Source organism: Lissotriton helveticus, chromosome 6 (genome assembly GCF_964261635.1).
Source record: "Lissotriton helveticus chromosome 6, aLisHel1.1, whole genome shotgun sequence".
In the NCBI taxonomy this organism is placed as follows: Eukaryota; Metazoa; Chordata; class Amphibia; order Caudata; family Salamandridae; genus Lissotriton; species Lissotriton helveticus.
The window spans coordinates 359375592-359391873 of NC_136067.1; the positions used below are offsets into that span (position 1 = coordinate 359375592).

Here is a 16282-nt window from a genome sequence, read left to right on the forward strand (position 1 = left end):
ATCTTCCCCTGTACAAGTGCATACTGATGGAGGGTTTGAGGTCCCATTCGGGATTTCCATCACACTTGGTGGGACTGTCCACATATCAAGGTGTTCTTGGTGGAAAGATAAGAAGCCATGAAAACAACTTTGAAATATCTAATTTTGTTGGCTTTTGTGGTAACTCTAAGCTACCCTCTAAGAACACCAAAGGCTGACTGAATTTTAGGTTTTCTTATGATTCTACATTATGTTGCAAACTGGAAAAAGCCCCCCCCCTAATTTCATATTGCTATTTAACCCCCTCGATGCGGATGACGAGCTCAGCTCGTCATGAGGTTTATCTGTCGTGCGCTCATGATGAGCTGAGCTCGTCATGAACCGCGGGGTTTTAAAAACTTCAGCGCGCAGCGGGAAAACCTGCCGCGCGCATGTGGTTAAGGTTGTGAATGATTATGGCAATGGAGAGGCTTAAGAGATCACAGCCACACCATCACAAACATTCTCAAAAGACTCAAAATCCATTGATAACTTATAACGAGGTCTCCCAACCATGCTATCCATTTTCTCCTCTACTGCGAGCCACAAGTCTATTTACCTATTGAATGTGATTTCCCAATGCCCCCCTAAATGGTGATGCAGCGAAAGACTGTAGAATATCCACAATCGACCATGGTGAAATCCACACATGTAACCAAAAACATCTTTTAAAGGTACTTCTTTTTAAATTGATGAGTTCCTGGCACACCGCTGTAAGGAATCCTTTCAGGTATGGAGATAGCCAAGACCTGGTTTTAGTAAAATCATGTGTTTAATATAAGCTACTCATATGGGCTTTCATAAGACCTCTTCATCTATTGGCCTATTATTGTGTTCATCACATTGTTCTCCCACCCCCTGCAGGTTACGACATTGGGCAAAGGGTCAGCCCATTTCAGCTGTTGGTTAAATTCACTGTGAGTGATGGCATTCGGTCCTTTCACAAGGAGTACATCCGCACACAAAGTTAAAGTTATCCCCTTAGGTGCTAGCGACAACTATAGGGTGGGAACATATGACTTTAGAGACCCAAACAGTATTTTTGCTTTTAGACAGTTTTTTTTTACCTTGATGAGGGCTGGTACTTGTAGAGTCTCCATCAATAAAGATTTGAAAAAAACCATAACAAAACAAGCACTGATAAATTCAAAAGGCTGGCATCAAAAGCCAGACCTGTTGGCTTTTCTAAAGTTTGTTTTCCTTTTCTGTTTAGGTGAGAGAGGGGTGGGAATAAGTTATATGTTTTAACACATACAGATATTTAGAAGTTTTGCCTTCTTTTCCTTTAAGAAGACTAAGATAGGAACAACTGTTCCCATACTCCTTTATGTTGTATTGTAAAATTAAAAACTAAATAAAAAGGACTTTTAAAAAAAACTTCTCAACTTGAAATTTAGATTTGGAGTCCTGCTGCTTGCCAACAATACCAAACAAGCATTTACAATGCAATAGGTCTCACATTTTCAAACAGTTAACCTATCGGCATTGTAAATGACAATGCCTTTTATTAGTGCAGGTTACTTAAGCACAAAAAAGGCATTGTCATTTACAATGCCAATAGCTCACAATCTCGCAAATGACCTATTGCATTGCAAATGCTTGTTAAAGTGAAAGCGCGCATGCTGCACTGCAAATACACGAAGCGGACGCTATTGTCCCGCATTATTCATTAAAGAAAACAGTGCTTACCGCCTTCATAACGCAGACCATGTAACAACACAAGTAAAAAGTCCAGTTGTTATGGGAGGTTACAAATGCAGATAAGGCGGTACCAAGGAGGGACTACTAAGCCGATTCATGAATGAAAAGCAATGATTTCGCAAGACCAGTAACAGGAGCCAATTGAAAAGATGAGCGGAAAATGGGCGCGCTTCTATGCCATATCTCAACACAGCATGCCTTGCAGAGCAGCGAATGCGCCTGCTCAGGCTCAACCTAAAAACAGGGCCTTGGCCGTCTGTTTTCCGATTCTTGGGTCTTTTGCAGTAAGAACATATAGGGACATTTTCGGACTATCCTGTATCATATATCAGGACGAAATGAATAATTCCAGTTATGATTCATATTCAAATAAACAGCCACAGTGAGGCACTGAACATATATAGATACACGGCTAGCCCTGTAGTCACCTTTGAATTCTTTTGAGACACCCTTGATCTTGCCATGCCTTATTGATGGTATCTGTGCCAAAGCCTTTGCTAAATGCTTCTTAAGAACATTCCTATTTACTTTAATTATGTTCATGATTAAAAACTTAATCTTTGAGTGAGGGCTTATTCACGATGTACTGGGGTGTTTTTATCTTTTGTGTACCATTCACATTTATGTGCTTCAAATATTTGTGTTATTTTTATTAATATTTGTATTTTATCAAAATGTTAAACTTTCTATTAGGATTTGTGATGCTTGTTTTGCATTTATTGTATTGTTTTAAGAGTTTGTAGGTTCAAAATAAACCCTGTATGATGATGAATTTCCAGTTCACCTGTTTCTATGGATTGTGGGGAACGTGAAGTTCGCTTCTCCCATGGCTCTGGGACCCCATCATGCTGTGGGGTGCTGCAACTGGTGAAGAACAGGTCCAGTCTCTTCTCCTTGCCTTTCTTGTGTTTCTGCCAGTCCGCTTCTTTCCCCTGTCCTTCTCCAGCTCCCTGCTTGTTCGCTCAAGGCTTTTGTTCCCTTGTTGTGGACCGTATTCTTGCCTCCAATGCTCTGGTTCTTCCCGAATTTATGCCGTCTCAAGTTCCCTCTTCCCCTTTTGCCAGCTGCACTGTGGACTCACTGTACACAGACTGGTTGAGAGTGAATCCAGTGGGTAAGACAGCCATGTTCAATTGCCTTCAGTAGCTTTGCCTACGCTAGTGAACGCGGGGCACCCGACGTGCAAAAGGTGTGCGTGGGGGTTCTGTCCTCCATCTGCACGTGATTTGCGCCACTCACTTACATACCTTTGGCCCGGATGAAGGCCTGACATTCACCAAGGACCTCAACACTCGTGGCGGAGGACCCGCAGTTGTGGCGGGGTCTACGCACTTGGGGCAGAATCCCCGTAATTAGAATTTTCGTTGCAGAGATTTCACCCCGAGTGCGGGGCCTGAGGCCCCTTGTGAACCAGGCCCACTGTCTATAAGAAGCAAATCTGGGACTGTGATGTAATATTGCCAATCATTAATTTCCTCAATCTGCACACCCACTGAAATCTGTCAGTCAGTAACCAACCACAGTCTTCCTGATTACCTTGCCTGGAGTTTTTTTTAAAGAGTTTAGTGCTTCGTTGTTTTTTGCATGAGCTTTCCTTACATAAAGTGGCAACAGCTAGAACAACAAAACTACTGTCAGGCAGCCGAAGAGCATGACAGGGTACAAACGGCTAACCATTCAGCCAAGTTAGTCAGTTATTCTGTTCGGATTAACTTTGCCCTTAATACGTCGCAGAATTCATGAACAAAATCTACAAGAAGATTACAAATTCTTGGACTCAGCTGTGGCAATGACAAGCTACGCAATGACAGTCTCGCCTCCTTCCTACACATTAACGCAGATAATATTCGTGAATGGCTCTCTAGGTCCCCTCAACACTCTTAAGAACATTGTGTTGGTTGGACAGGAAGTACCTGCGCTCATCTGAAAGAGAATTTAAAGTCAACTTTTTTCTAAATTTATCACTGTGTGTAGGTCAAATCCACTAGCAAATGCTCCAGTTCTCTAAAATAAACCTCCTCATGCAGATTTCTAAAAAAATAAAGTATACCTCTATGCATCAGGAACATTGTCAGTATAATTACTATTTATTATACCACCCTGCCTTTCAATATGAAGAGTTTTAAGGACAGAATCTCTATTGCCCACCTTGTTGGAGGATATATTCAAAGTTCTCTCAACTGGGTTTGGCACAAAATACACTAAAAGAGTACCCATACACCATGGACTGTAAGAATTCTGTGCTGAAAGTGACTGGACCATTTTTTCCAGCCAACATCAGGAGACGTCTTACCCACTTATCCTTTTCTGCTATTTTTGCCCCGTTACCTTTTTTTTTGCTCTTGACACCTTTTGATTTGACCGCCACAGTCGCTGCAGCCTACTATCCAGGCCTAGCTTCATAAGCGTTGCTTAAAAGGATAGACTTTTTTTTCTTCCCAAATTGCCATACCCTACACTCTAGTAAGGCAGCTGTATGTGTACACTTTCACTATAGAGATGCAGTCCAGCAGTGTTTCTAGTAGGACATATCTCCTGCTATATTAAATTTACTGTGGCCGCGCTCTCATTGCTATTTCGGATTATTGACCACAGAACTCCTGTCTGTATGCCAGAGACCTCAGTAGGTGTGATTCCTGCTTTGCCTGAACTACTACTTCCAGCCTCTTGTCTCTTGAACAACAGGCGTAACAGATTCAAGGTCCTTACAGTGAATTGTGCTTGCCTCTGTGGAATGTTTCTCTGGAGGCTGCAGAAGAGGATGAGGTCTTGGGTGCCTTCCTTGAGCAATTCCTGTTGTCCAGATGGACTGAACATTTCTCGCGGTCCAGATTGTTTCGTTTTTAGGGAATCGGTTATTGAGAAAAAGGATGACTGGTGTCTGAAGTGCCGGCCCTGGAGGTTGGAGGACTTTCAGAACTTGTTGAAATCTTCTGGATGTTGTTTAAAACATTGTCCTGGCTTTCATGTTTCACCTTGTGCTGCTGGGAGCAGTGTGCACTGGCTGGGTGTTGGGGATGAGGATTCATGGCAGTGGGATGGCAGACACTACATGGCCTTAACTAGCGTCGGTCTTCATGGGGCTCAAGAGCATGGTTATAGGTTGGCGCAGGTGGTTCAAGGGATTTTCGCAGTGGTGATCCTGCCTGTTTGGAAGGAAGACAAGGGTGACATTAACACAAAATCCATCTTTTCTTCATCCACACTTCCGTGGCACTTGGAGAAGACGGAAGAGAACTTGCAATTTTTAAAAATAGGAGACCTCTAGTGGTCAGAGGACAGAAACTACATGAATAAAGCTAACAGGAAATAAAAAAAATTCCTATCGAAGCTTCAAATACAGTATGGTAGAATATTACTTCATTTGTACAAGGGAAGGATCAGAATCTCTTCGTATATGAGATGAAGTCATATCCCTTATTGAATCTCAACTTCAAGGATACGTCTTCATTCTATTTTTCATCCGCTGCACTGCATTCCCAGGTTTCTGCTTTTTCGTGCACATTTGGGTTATTGTTATTTTTACAGCATCTTTTTTGCTTGAAGTATTTTTGTATAATGTTTACTTTGTATGGGTTTAGAGAGGTTTGTTCTTCAACTTCTTACTATTTATTCTCCTCGCTGCCTTTCTCTTTGCCTGCCAGTCCATCTTGTGCAAACAGTTTTCTAAGTGCTTTACTTGGCGTCTCTTCTTTTTCTTCACAGTGAATCTGCAGGACAGTGATGAGTGGTTAAAGGAGGTTACCATTTCTATCCTTCAAGGAAGGATGAGAAGATAATAGATGTGCGACTTGCCATTACTAGGGTAGGATGCCAAAGATTCCACTAACCTGAAGGATCCAATACGTATCAAAAGCAGGATTTACTCATGGCAGTTCAATCTTTGAACCAGTGAGTTCAGACCTTACCTGGAGAGAAGATCACTTTACTGGAGGTGTGGCTTCTATGGGACAGATTATCCTTCAACCTCAAACAACTAAAACATTTTTTTAAATGCCTGTCCAATTAAATTTACGTTTCCACTCCAACAGTTTAGAATGGCTACATCCAAGGTTGGACGTTGCCTTGGGCAACCATTTTTAGAACTACAAATGATTATGTGTTAGAGCATTTCCAACATTTCTAAAGACTTTCAAGAAGATGTTTGATTGTAGGGAGACTGTAAATTAGGCTTCTCAAACTAGTAACTCATGAGCTGCTGGTAGCTCTCCAGCTATGCATGAGACGCTCTCCAGTAAGCAGCTCAGCCTACTAAATTAGAAGGTTTGGCTTGAATTAAATAATATGCAATATGTATGTATTTTCAGAACCCATAATTTCCAAACTGTTTCTAAAGCGGAGGATAAATTGAGTAGCATTGGGAGACTTACTAACATTTTTAACTTGGTATTATTACCTTGGTGCCAGGGGGTATTGTAGCTGTGGCTGCTGTGTATTATCATTGCAGAAGTATTCTAGTTGACTGAGGGGCAGATTTACGTTTCTTGGGGCATCCCTGCAAATCACCAGGGATGCGCCAGGAAAGATGCATCACGTAAGTTTACCCTTGCGCCACCACAGATGCGCCCCATTTACAATGCGGCGAATCATGGCGCAAGGATAACCAGATGCGTGTCGCATCTGCCAGCGTAAGGTTGGCGCAGTGCTGGAGTTGCGTCGCGGGCGCAACGCAACTCCAGCACTGTTCCAACCCTGCCTATGTCCAACGCGGTGCATCAAGCCTTACGCCTGCTTCAAGCAGGCGCAAGGCTTTGACGCAGCGGGGTCGGAAAAGTGACTAAGTAAAATCGTGTACATTTCACTCAGCCACGTTTGCGAGGCGTTCCTGTGCCGGAACGCCCCCCTGCTCTGGAACGCCCACATGAAACCTGAAGCAGGTTTCATGAGGTTCAGGGCTTTACAACGTGACACATCACCCTAGATGAGTCACGTTGCGCTGAGTTTACGCCGCTGTTGCGTCACAGAAGTGATGCAACCGCGGCACAAAAGTGGCGTACGGGGCTTGTAAATATGCTCCTAAGTCTTTTTTAAATTACTTATGGCAATCCTGCACTAAGGCGATCAGGTGTGGTAATCTTGCACAGGATGGCCACTAATGTAATTCTGTCTGAGCTGTACAATATTAATACTATTAGTAGCTTGGGACGATTTTCATTCAACAGAAGTTGCTCTTGCTAATAAAAAAGTTGGAGGCATCTGCCATAGAAGGTTCGTTTCTGAGTTCAAGACCTATTACTGTAAAAACTGCACCATTACCTGTGTCCATTGGAGAAAATGTAGAGATCTGTTCCTTTGACTTATTAGCTTCTCCTTATCATCCACTAATATTAGAGATCAAATCTAAGCCACCAAACTCTTTATATAAACTGAACCACCCTGGTACTTATTTTGCCCTTCGAATCTTGCTCCTTGCATTGTGTGCAAGCTGTTTAATACTGGCCTTCAGGCATATTCTCTCAAGACCTACTCTCGAGGCGATATCAATATGATGTCACATTTCATCGTGATGTATAGTTTCAGAATGTGTTCTTAAAACCTACAGGGTACATTTTAAGAGTTTCAAGAGAATACAACTGTCATATCGATCTTGTTCCTGAAGCTGTAGTTCCTTTCGATAGAATACCCCTGTTACCAGAACCTGAAAAGAAGACCTTTAAGGTGAATTTAGAGGAGATTTTACAGAATGGCTTGATGGTTATGTCTTGTTCCCTTGCAGGAGAACATCTTTTCTTTGTGGCCTAGAAAGACTCCTCAGATTCAATGAAACTGTTAAAGACCGTTGTTTGATTCTCCTTATTAAAATCATTTTAAAATTGGCACAGAGAATAGAGAATTTTACAAAACAAAGTTTGAGGGGGGCTTATCTCTTGCTAAGAATCAGAAAGATAGACCAATAGAAGTCTTCATTTTGTACTTGTTTTGGACATTATAAATACCAACCACTCCAGTCTTCTATGAGTTGTTAAACCATTCTGTAATTGCCCATTTGGATGATATTTTGATATGTTCATCTAATCCTGAGCAACATGTTGAGCATGTTAATGAGACACTGAATCGTCTAAGATGTCATCAGCAAGCTTGTGAACCAGAACAATTTACATTTGACGCCTCTGAGGTAGAGTACTTAGGATACATTCTTTCTGCTGAAGATATGCCTATGGATCCAAAGAAGGTAGTTGCAGTTATGAAATGGCCAACTCAGTGCTTTTTTGGATTTGCAAACTTTTATAGGAACTTCTCATCTTACGTTAACCAATCAATAGACTTCTGAAAAAAGGGCAAACTTTGATAAGGGATTATATTGCCAATACTACATTTGATCAACTAAAGACAATCTCTTTGTCAGCCCCAGCTTTAAGACATTAAAAGTCTCTACTTCCCTTTACACTCCAGAAGGACATTTCAGATAGAGCAAGTATAGCAGAACAAACGTATAGCAGCCCTACTGAGAGTGCTAGTACTCTCCTCTACATGCCAGTCCTCCTGGGACGCTCTAGTGCTGCACTACTGTACTGTACTAGTAGGGCTTGCCTGGTTGAGCAATGAAATAGCCCAGTCACTAGCTCCACCCCATCACCTCCTTGCCCACATATATGCAACTAAGATTGCCAAAACAGTATTGCAACCTCTTAAATATACAGAATGTGTTAAACCACTTCCATTTTCAAATACAACAACTTAGTTTCCTTACTTGCACAGGTGTAGCAGGCCATACTCCATGTCAAGGCACTCACTTGTCCGGAATCCTTTGTCTGCCACAAACATTGAAGCTGGACAAATTTGCTAGCAGCACTAATGAAGGTGCAACATGTCTACAAGAAATAACCAACAAAACCACATAAAATCACAAGTAGGCCTATTTTATCTGTCAGCCAACCAAAATGAAATAGCATGCATAGATCCTTCTGGCGACTACTTGTAATCAACATCTGTACCTAGAAGGTATAATACAATACAACCTTAATTTATTAATTTAGTTGACGAATTGACATTTAACTTCATTCAACATTTTTCATTCATTGACCATTGTATTTCCCATCTGAAATTAAGAATGAATATGCCACCTTCAGTCATGGGTCAGGAGCACTGTACATACCATTGCCAGGTCAATGATCCACTTCTGCAGAGCCAGAAGATACCATCCTGCAGCAAAGCTGGCCTGAAGTTAAGGGGCACACACTTACAATATTCATAGCCTGTGGATCCAGGAAATACAGATTGGCTTTTTTCTATCTCTATTACTCTTTACATTTTTCATACTTGGAATTGTGCAATTGTGAACATATCTACGGTGGCAAGGGAGCACCTATCATGACAGACCTGATGGGGCTTTGGAATAACAAAGTAATATGTCGATTAGAAAAAAAGATTCTACGTAGAGATTCTACGTAGAGTCTGTCTTAATATTTTGACATTTTAAAGCAAAGTGAGCTATAAATTCTCGACTTTGAAGTGAAGTATGGATAGTGTATTGGGGGGAGGTGAGATGTACGCAAACTCTTAAGATTTGTAGGGGATGAACTTGCTAGCAGTCATAAATGCTTTTTGGCCAAGGGATAAGCAGTGCTACAGGAGATGGAAGAATCTAACAATATGTTTTTTAATCAGGCAGCGGCATATTTTTGGAGGTAGGAAGTTAAGTTTGGTTTGGTTTGCATGTGTTTGCATTTGGTTACTGATGTTATTAAGGAGCAAATTAGTTCATCACAGAGTGCAGGAGATTCCATGGCTGGGAGGGGCAGATTTATTTTGCTTGAACAGTTCATGGGGAATTTTTGACAATTTCAGAGGTAGAGTATTTTGCTCTGAGGGTTTAAGCTGCTGTTCTTAAATATGGACAGTCGTTTGACCTCAAGTTTTATTAAATGCACTCACTAGCCATTAAATCATCTTTTTTTCAAATGCAAAGAACCACGCCGGTCATTAGCAAGGTTCCATATGAAAAACAAGCATTGGCATAGCCAATAGGTCTCACCTTTGGGACCTTATAAGCGTTTAGCCATGCAACGGTTGATGCTGTTGCACCAAGGATATTGTGCTGCATAACTAAATACTTATAAGGTCTCAACAGCGAGACCTATTGGCTATGGACAAGTCGTGGATGATGCACAGTAATCCGCGTTCTACTTTACATTGTTGTTTTGAATAGTTTCAATGTCAGTTGGTAAAGAGAAGCCTTTAAGTGCATAAATGCCAAAGTTTTAAATTTGATATGTGTGATATTTTCATAATTTTATTGTAATTATTTTGCCCCAGTTTTAAAGTCTTTTTAGAGTTTCTCATTGCTCAAATAGGTGTAATCACCAATATGTATATGTTTCCCTAATTTTCATTGCTTGAGTTCTGAGTCTGATGTGGTGCCAAATTGCCAAACCAAATGCTGAGATAGCCTAAGAAACAGAGGTGTGGGTAGAAAATGGGAATGTCTGATATTTAATCCAGGAGAGGTTCCCATGAATTGCACTGTGTGGATGAGGGAGGTGGGCGTTGATAAACGATATGGAAGGAGGTTAAGAAAGCTGGAGTTTGAACAAGCAACTATTGCCATTCTAAACCTTGGTACTTTTTAATTTTGGAAGTTGGTACAGTGTTTCTGTGATCTACCACTAGCCGTCTGCCCCGTGATGGAGCATCAAGGGTTGAATGAAAGGGCACTCAGCGGGAACTGGAGTACAGGCACGTCCGCTAACAGCAGGCAACATTAATGGAAGTTTAGGCCGTAAAAATATTATTCAAGCAGCCTTCTGAAACGAGACCAGTGCCTGCTGCGACTGTAGGGGAGGTGTTCCGAGACAACAGAACCATCTGCTGAGGACAGCTGCCCGGTGGCCCATCTCATGTTTTTAATCCAACAGGAATCCACACGTCCTGGTTTTGTGGGAAATGCAGTTGCATTTTGGGATTTTTAGTTTAGAGGAACAAAATTCTCAGGGGCAGATTTATGATGCCCTTGCGCCTCCTTGCGCCGCAATTGCGTCACGTAATGTGACGCAACGGCGGCGCAAACAATGCGCCCTATTTACAACGTGACGCATCTAGGAGATGCGTCACGTTGGAAACCCCTGCGCCATAAGGAGGCATTCCTGAGCAGGGGAGGGCGTTCCTGCGCAGGAACGCCTCCTAAAAGTGGCTGAGTGAAATCTATGAGATTTCACTCAGCCACTTTCTACGTCAATTCCTTACGCCTGCTTGAAGCAGGCGTAAGGGTGACGCACAATGCATTGAATAGGTGGCTCCTGTGCATTGCAGGAGTCATGTCGCACTTGCGACATGACTCCTGCAATGCGCTGCCCGTACGCCGAGAGATGCGTCACGCATCCTCACTGCCTTGCACCATGGGTGGCGGAGCAGTGGCGCATGTTAACTGGCGCATCCCTGGGGATGCGCCAGTTAACATAAATCTGCCCCTCAGTATTTTGAGTGAAGTTGGCTGGGGGAAAGGGACGTGCCTATCATGGCACCACTTGGCAACAATGTGTAATTTGCTTTAATCTCATCAGTATCATGGTGCGTCGTCTTCTTGTTACCCTCCGGGGAATCGGAGAGTTCACTTATAGCTTGTGCTTTAGGGTTCTGGAGGTACGATCTGTGAGGCACTGTAGCGTAGTGTCCTTAGTGTATACAAGTCCACCCTAGCCCCTCACAATCTCAATGCACCCCTATCTCCTCGCGTGAGTACACGCAGTGCAGCTCCTCTTAATTCTAAACAGGGAAATTGCGGAAAGGTCGACTGTTGAAGCAATGTAAATTCCGCAATTTAGCATGTCGCAAACATTACAAAGGATCTAAAGAACCAGCCTGTTAAAAGAGACTCGGTGGATTCTAGCAGATATCCATTAACAGAACAGCAAACCCAGAGTTAACCACGGACTGCGCATGCGCAACATCTCTGACTCGTGTATATAAAGTATCTTAAAGCTATCCCTTGTAAGGTAGTAAGGCAATCTGTTTAACATAATACAATCTTGCTTTACATTGAATAGGAATATAGGCCATATAAAAAGAGAAAGTAAACTGGCATTTTGGTTAATTTGTGGGAAGGTAGTCAAATTTATCAAATTTCTTCATGACGTGATGTCGGATTTACATAATTTGATGGCTTGTGCTTTGACTCTTTGGGCCACATCAGACCCCTGGCTCGGCTCTCCAAGGCGGTGCGTGCCCTCTAGAAATGTGATGTCTCCTACACCCTTGCTGCTCATGCTCAGGAAGCTCAGAGTAAGTTTGCTGTAGGACTACGCTTGCTGTGGAGGCGGGCAATACAGATTAGTGGAATGGGGCCAAATTCCGATAGCCAGTTCAACAAAAGGGTAGGGCACCAGGGTAATCTGGATGCGCAGTGAAAGAGCTCCTTAAAGGAGCCTCCTTTATCTACTCTCCATTTAACAAGTTTGTTAAGGCTTGGGTGCTTTGATGCCATCATGCGAGCCTATATTCTCAGGTGAATAGAACCAAAGCGCATCGTTTCAACAAAACAAAAAACAAATTTCTTTCTATACATCCTCTGCTTGACCTCCACGCTAAAACCATTTGTAGTCTGCGCTGTGCACACCGAAGGTGTAAGCTCTAAGAAAGCCAGAAAAGTGCCAAAGCTTTCGCTGCAATACAAGACGATTTTAAGATCCCGTGGCAGATTGGAGTGCCAAGTCAAACGGAGGTCGACTGGAAGAGACCCTCACCTGGAAGGATTTTTTTATGCGCCGCTCCCATCTTCTGACAGAGGCAAATACAGATACAGAATTCCCTAGCCCTAGTGATGATCTAAAGGCACGGCTTGTTCCGACGTGCCCTTTCTTAAAGCAGTGTATCCACTTTGATTTGTTCAGAGACCGCAATTGTAACAAGCCAGGGAGTGGTGCGCATCGAGTGAGGGGCCAGGGAGAGTTAGGGGGATAGGGGGGGCTGGTGAATGAGAGAGGTGGGGAGGGCGCAGGGTCTGCGGATGTGGTGGCGAAAGTAACCATTGTGGAGCTTGTGATCCATGTTTTGTAGTGGGATAAATTAAACTACGAGCACAGGAATGGCCTAGGTGAATACACAACACATGGGACAGCAATTGACTATTGGCACTCGTGCACGTTTGGCATTTCCCTTGCGGGAGCAAGCAACAGCGCCATCTGTTTCGAAAGCGCGAGCAAGATAATTGAAAACAGATGGCGCCGCTGCTCGCTCCTGCAAGGGAAATGCCAAACGTGCACGAGTGTCAATAGAGAACAGTGCAAAACATGCAGGAGTTTGAGCAAAAGTCCTGAGCGATTCTAAAAGGTCCCCTCCTAAGCATTGCTTGCGCGCTGCGTAGGCGAGACCTAACAATTTCTAAATCACACACTGCTTTTTTTGGTCTTTACTGGAATATCTCGGAGTTGGGTCTTCTCTGCTCTTCCATCTATAAAATGTAGTCTACATGCCAACAAGGCTTCTTAGCGTGAGCCCTACTATATACAGCTTCCCGAATTGCAGCATTCTTAGCATAAACCCTACTATATACAGCCTCCCGAATTGCAGCATTCTTAGAGTGAGCCCACCATATACAGCCTCCTGAATTGCAGCATTCTTAACATGATGAGCCTTACTATATACAGCTTCCTGAATTGCAGCAAAGGTTTTGTGTTTTCTAGACTGCGACTGCTCATCGTATACAATAATATAAGCGTTTCATGGTTTCCTTTGTAGTTTAGCTCCAGCAAAATGTGACACTGATAGTCTGTAAACACTGTGTGATTTAGTGCCTTTAGATTGTCAAACTTTTTTTTATCCAATCACATTAAGCCGTTGTGGTCTAACTCGTATCTTCTGTCAGACACTGCACGGGTGGGCATCCCTCATGTGACACTCATGTTCTGCACATCTCGGGCAGTAAAACAGCCACAATGACCAGAGGGTTACGGTGTCCCCGTAGAAGAGAGGACATTACTAATCTTTGGAGCTCTGCTCTGCTCCACAAACTTCCCACTTACCCCCCCCACACAACTATGCTGGTCTGACAGACCATCTGTTATTCAGCGCCAAGATACCCTTGGGTGAAAGTGCGCTAAATAAATATACATTATAGAGGACAACTCATAACCTATGCTATAAATCCTCAGGACATGACCCATAAAAGGCTGGTTTTACATTAAGCATGTTTTTCCAGGCCTCCTTTGGCTTTGTAATCTGCCAAAAGAAATAGGTTGCAGGATACACTGGACGAACAGGGAGGATCTTTCTTCAAGGAGTATGCTTTTATTGGTCCATGATGGAGAGAGGACCTTAGAATTACACTCTGTCAGATGACGTACACTCAACAGTGGGTGGTAGGAGAATGATGATAGGACCCCAGGACTTCTGGAGTACGCTGCTACCAAAAACATATCCAGGATAGGAGTAGCAAAAGATCGGTCTTCTTTCTGATGTTTTCCTCAGTCTCCACTTGCTCTATAATCCAGCAGGAGAGTAGGGTGGTAGTAAAATTGAGTAAGCAGGGGGACTTGACCTGGATTTTCATGCCCCATACAAATGTGGTCCATCACCAGAGTGGAATATTAGTGGTATGCTCTTGCAGTGGACAAATACTGTGTTTTGCATCCCCAACTGTCTTCCCAAAATGGGTGGTAGCTTACCACAGGCTCTAAACTATCAAACGTTCCACAATATGGGCAGTAATATTTTGTTTGTCTTTTTTTGGCACATTTATGGCCCTTAATTTACACACCTTGGAAAGATAACAGCAGAGTATGCCTTGCCAGAACTCAAACTCGTGACTTCCACCACACATCATGTGTCAGCAACAAATGTTTATTGTTCTAATTCTACCTGGATTCTTAGCCCACTTTGCATTACAGTATGTTAAGTTAATATTCTTCTTGAATTATTTACCTTTTTGGAAAGATCGTCTTTAGTGATGAGCACCCACCTACTCCTTTAAAAAGGCAAGAACTTGTCACTGTGTCTTAAAAGTGTTCTGTAAGCCACAAACCTCTCTGCTTCCATTTACATTGTCTGTGCGTCTTTTATCCTATTAAAGGCAAAATATGCTTATTTTACAATTAAAGGATACACCACTAGATATGGCACAGCATGTTTCAGGCTGCTACTGTAATGGCAAATAAAGAGCAAGAGAATCACATCTGGAAAAAAATATGGATAAAAGTAAATACAGGATATACATGATAACAGAAATTAAATTTAATAAAGTCAGTGGTAAGAAATAGTAATCATTTTTACCTTGCGCAATAATGATTGGATACTCCAGATAGGTTTCAATAGGATAATCATAGTAATTTTGGTATCTGAGAAAAACAATGAATCTATTGGGAGGAAAAAGGGGAAATCATAAAAACACGCTTTCTAGAATTACTTTTTATGAGCATTTTTGAGTTTTTATTATCACCAATTCTTCTGAAATGATTCTTCTCGATTATATAGATTTTTTAGCTAAACATGTACACAGGTGACCTATTTTCATTACATGCTATCAGACTCACAGGGAAATTGTAACATGGGTTGCAAAGTTTTTTGTGAGAGAAAAGACATTTTGTGTCATGAAATTTCATTGTGGTATTTCTTTCTATCTCCATCGTAGTGCCCGCCCATAAACTCGGGTTTCCATAGTGACTCCATTTCATTGGAATACTAAGGGGCCCATTAGCATGTCGGGCGGATCACCACCGCCCACATGGCGGTGGCGATCCACCCGACATTTGTTGCTGCCCGAATGACAATTACACCCCCATATTACTATGGCAGGGTGGACCCTGGCGGACGGAAAGACCGTCCGCCGGTTTTCTGCCGGTAGGCAATCTGCCCGATTGCCTACCGGGCGGAAAAGCTGTTAATATGGTGGCGGTGTCTGGTAGACACCGCCATCCATATTAGTATGCAGGCGGGGACATGCCTGTCCTTGGAGGCAACGCTGCCACGGAAAGGCATGCGATCTTCGTCATTGGGGGCCCATAGCGGGCCCCCAGGGATTCTGGGGGGTGGGGTTTCACATGGGGGGGACCTATGGTACCCCCCTGCATTTCAATGTACAACGTGGCAGGCACTGCGCGGTGCCGGTCACGTTGTGCATTGAAAGGCACAACTTGCTTTTGTGGCATTGCGGCGGGCAGTGCTTTCAGCACCGCCGGCCCAATGTTATAAATGCGCGATGCGCCTGGCAGTGTGGCGGACGCATCCTAATTGTGGGTGCGGGACCGCCGCAAGCATTGCGGGCAGTCCCGATTTCCGGGGGTATGGCGGACGGACTGCCATACTAATGACCCCCTTAGTATCCATTGCTGGGTATTCCTTTAAGAGTTATTTATGAGGTATTCTAATCCATGATTTTCAACTGAAGAAACTAAGAATACAACTACTGAAACACAAAAGCTTCTTAAATGAATGCCCAGCAGTGGGAGAGTAGGGTGTTTGTTACGTGAAACCAGGGGTGAAACCAGGGCTTAAAATGGGATGAAAAAACGGTGGGGTCTCTCAAAGGGGCGTGGCTAATGAAATTAAGGGTGTTGCTTAAAAACACATAGGCGAAAAATCTATGTTTAGTGTGTCGTCCGGCTTGTATTTTGATATTTATGTCATTGCATCC

At 43.0% G+C, this 16282-nt stretch overlaps 1 protein-coding gene across 1 annotated transcript in view; it reads right to left on the bottom strand.

Moving 5' to 3' along the window:
• SLC66A3 (solute carrier family 66 member 3) overlaps positions 1-16282 on the bottom strand; it is an 89997-nt gene that overhangs the window by 23470 nt on the left and 50245 nt on the right. Inside the window, exons 2-5 of the mRNA XM_078647800.1 lie at positions 14923-15005; positions 14756-14825; positions 8816-8873; positions 8411-8531 (exon numbers count right to left, since the gene is read on the bottom strand). Of these exons, the coding sequence (XP_078503926.1) occupies positions 8411-8531; positions 8816-8873; positions 14756-14825; positions 14923-15005 (332 nt within the window). The remainder of the gene's footprint in view (positions 1-8410; positions 8532-8815; positions 8874-14755; positions 14826-14922; positions 15006-16282) is intronic.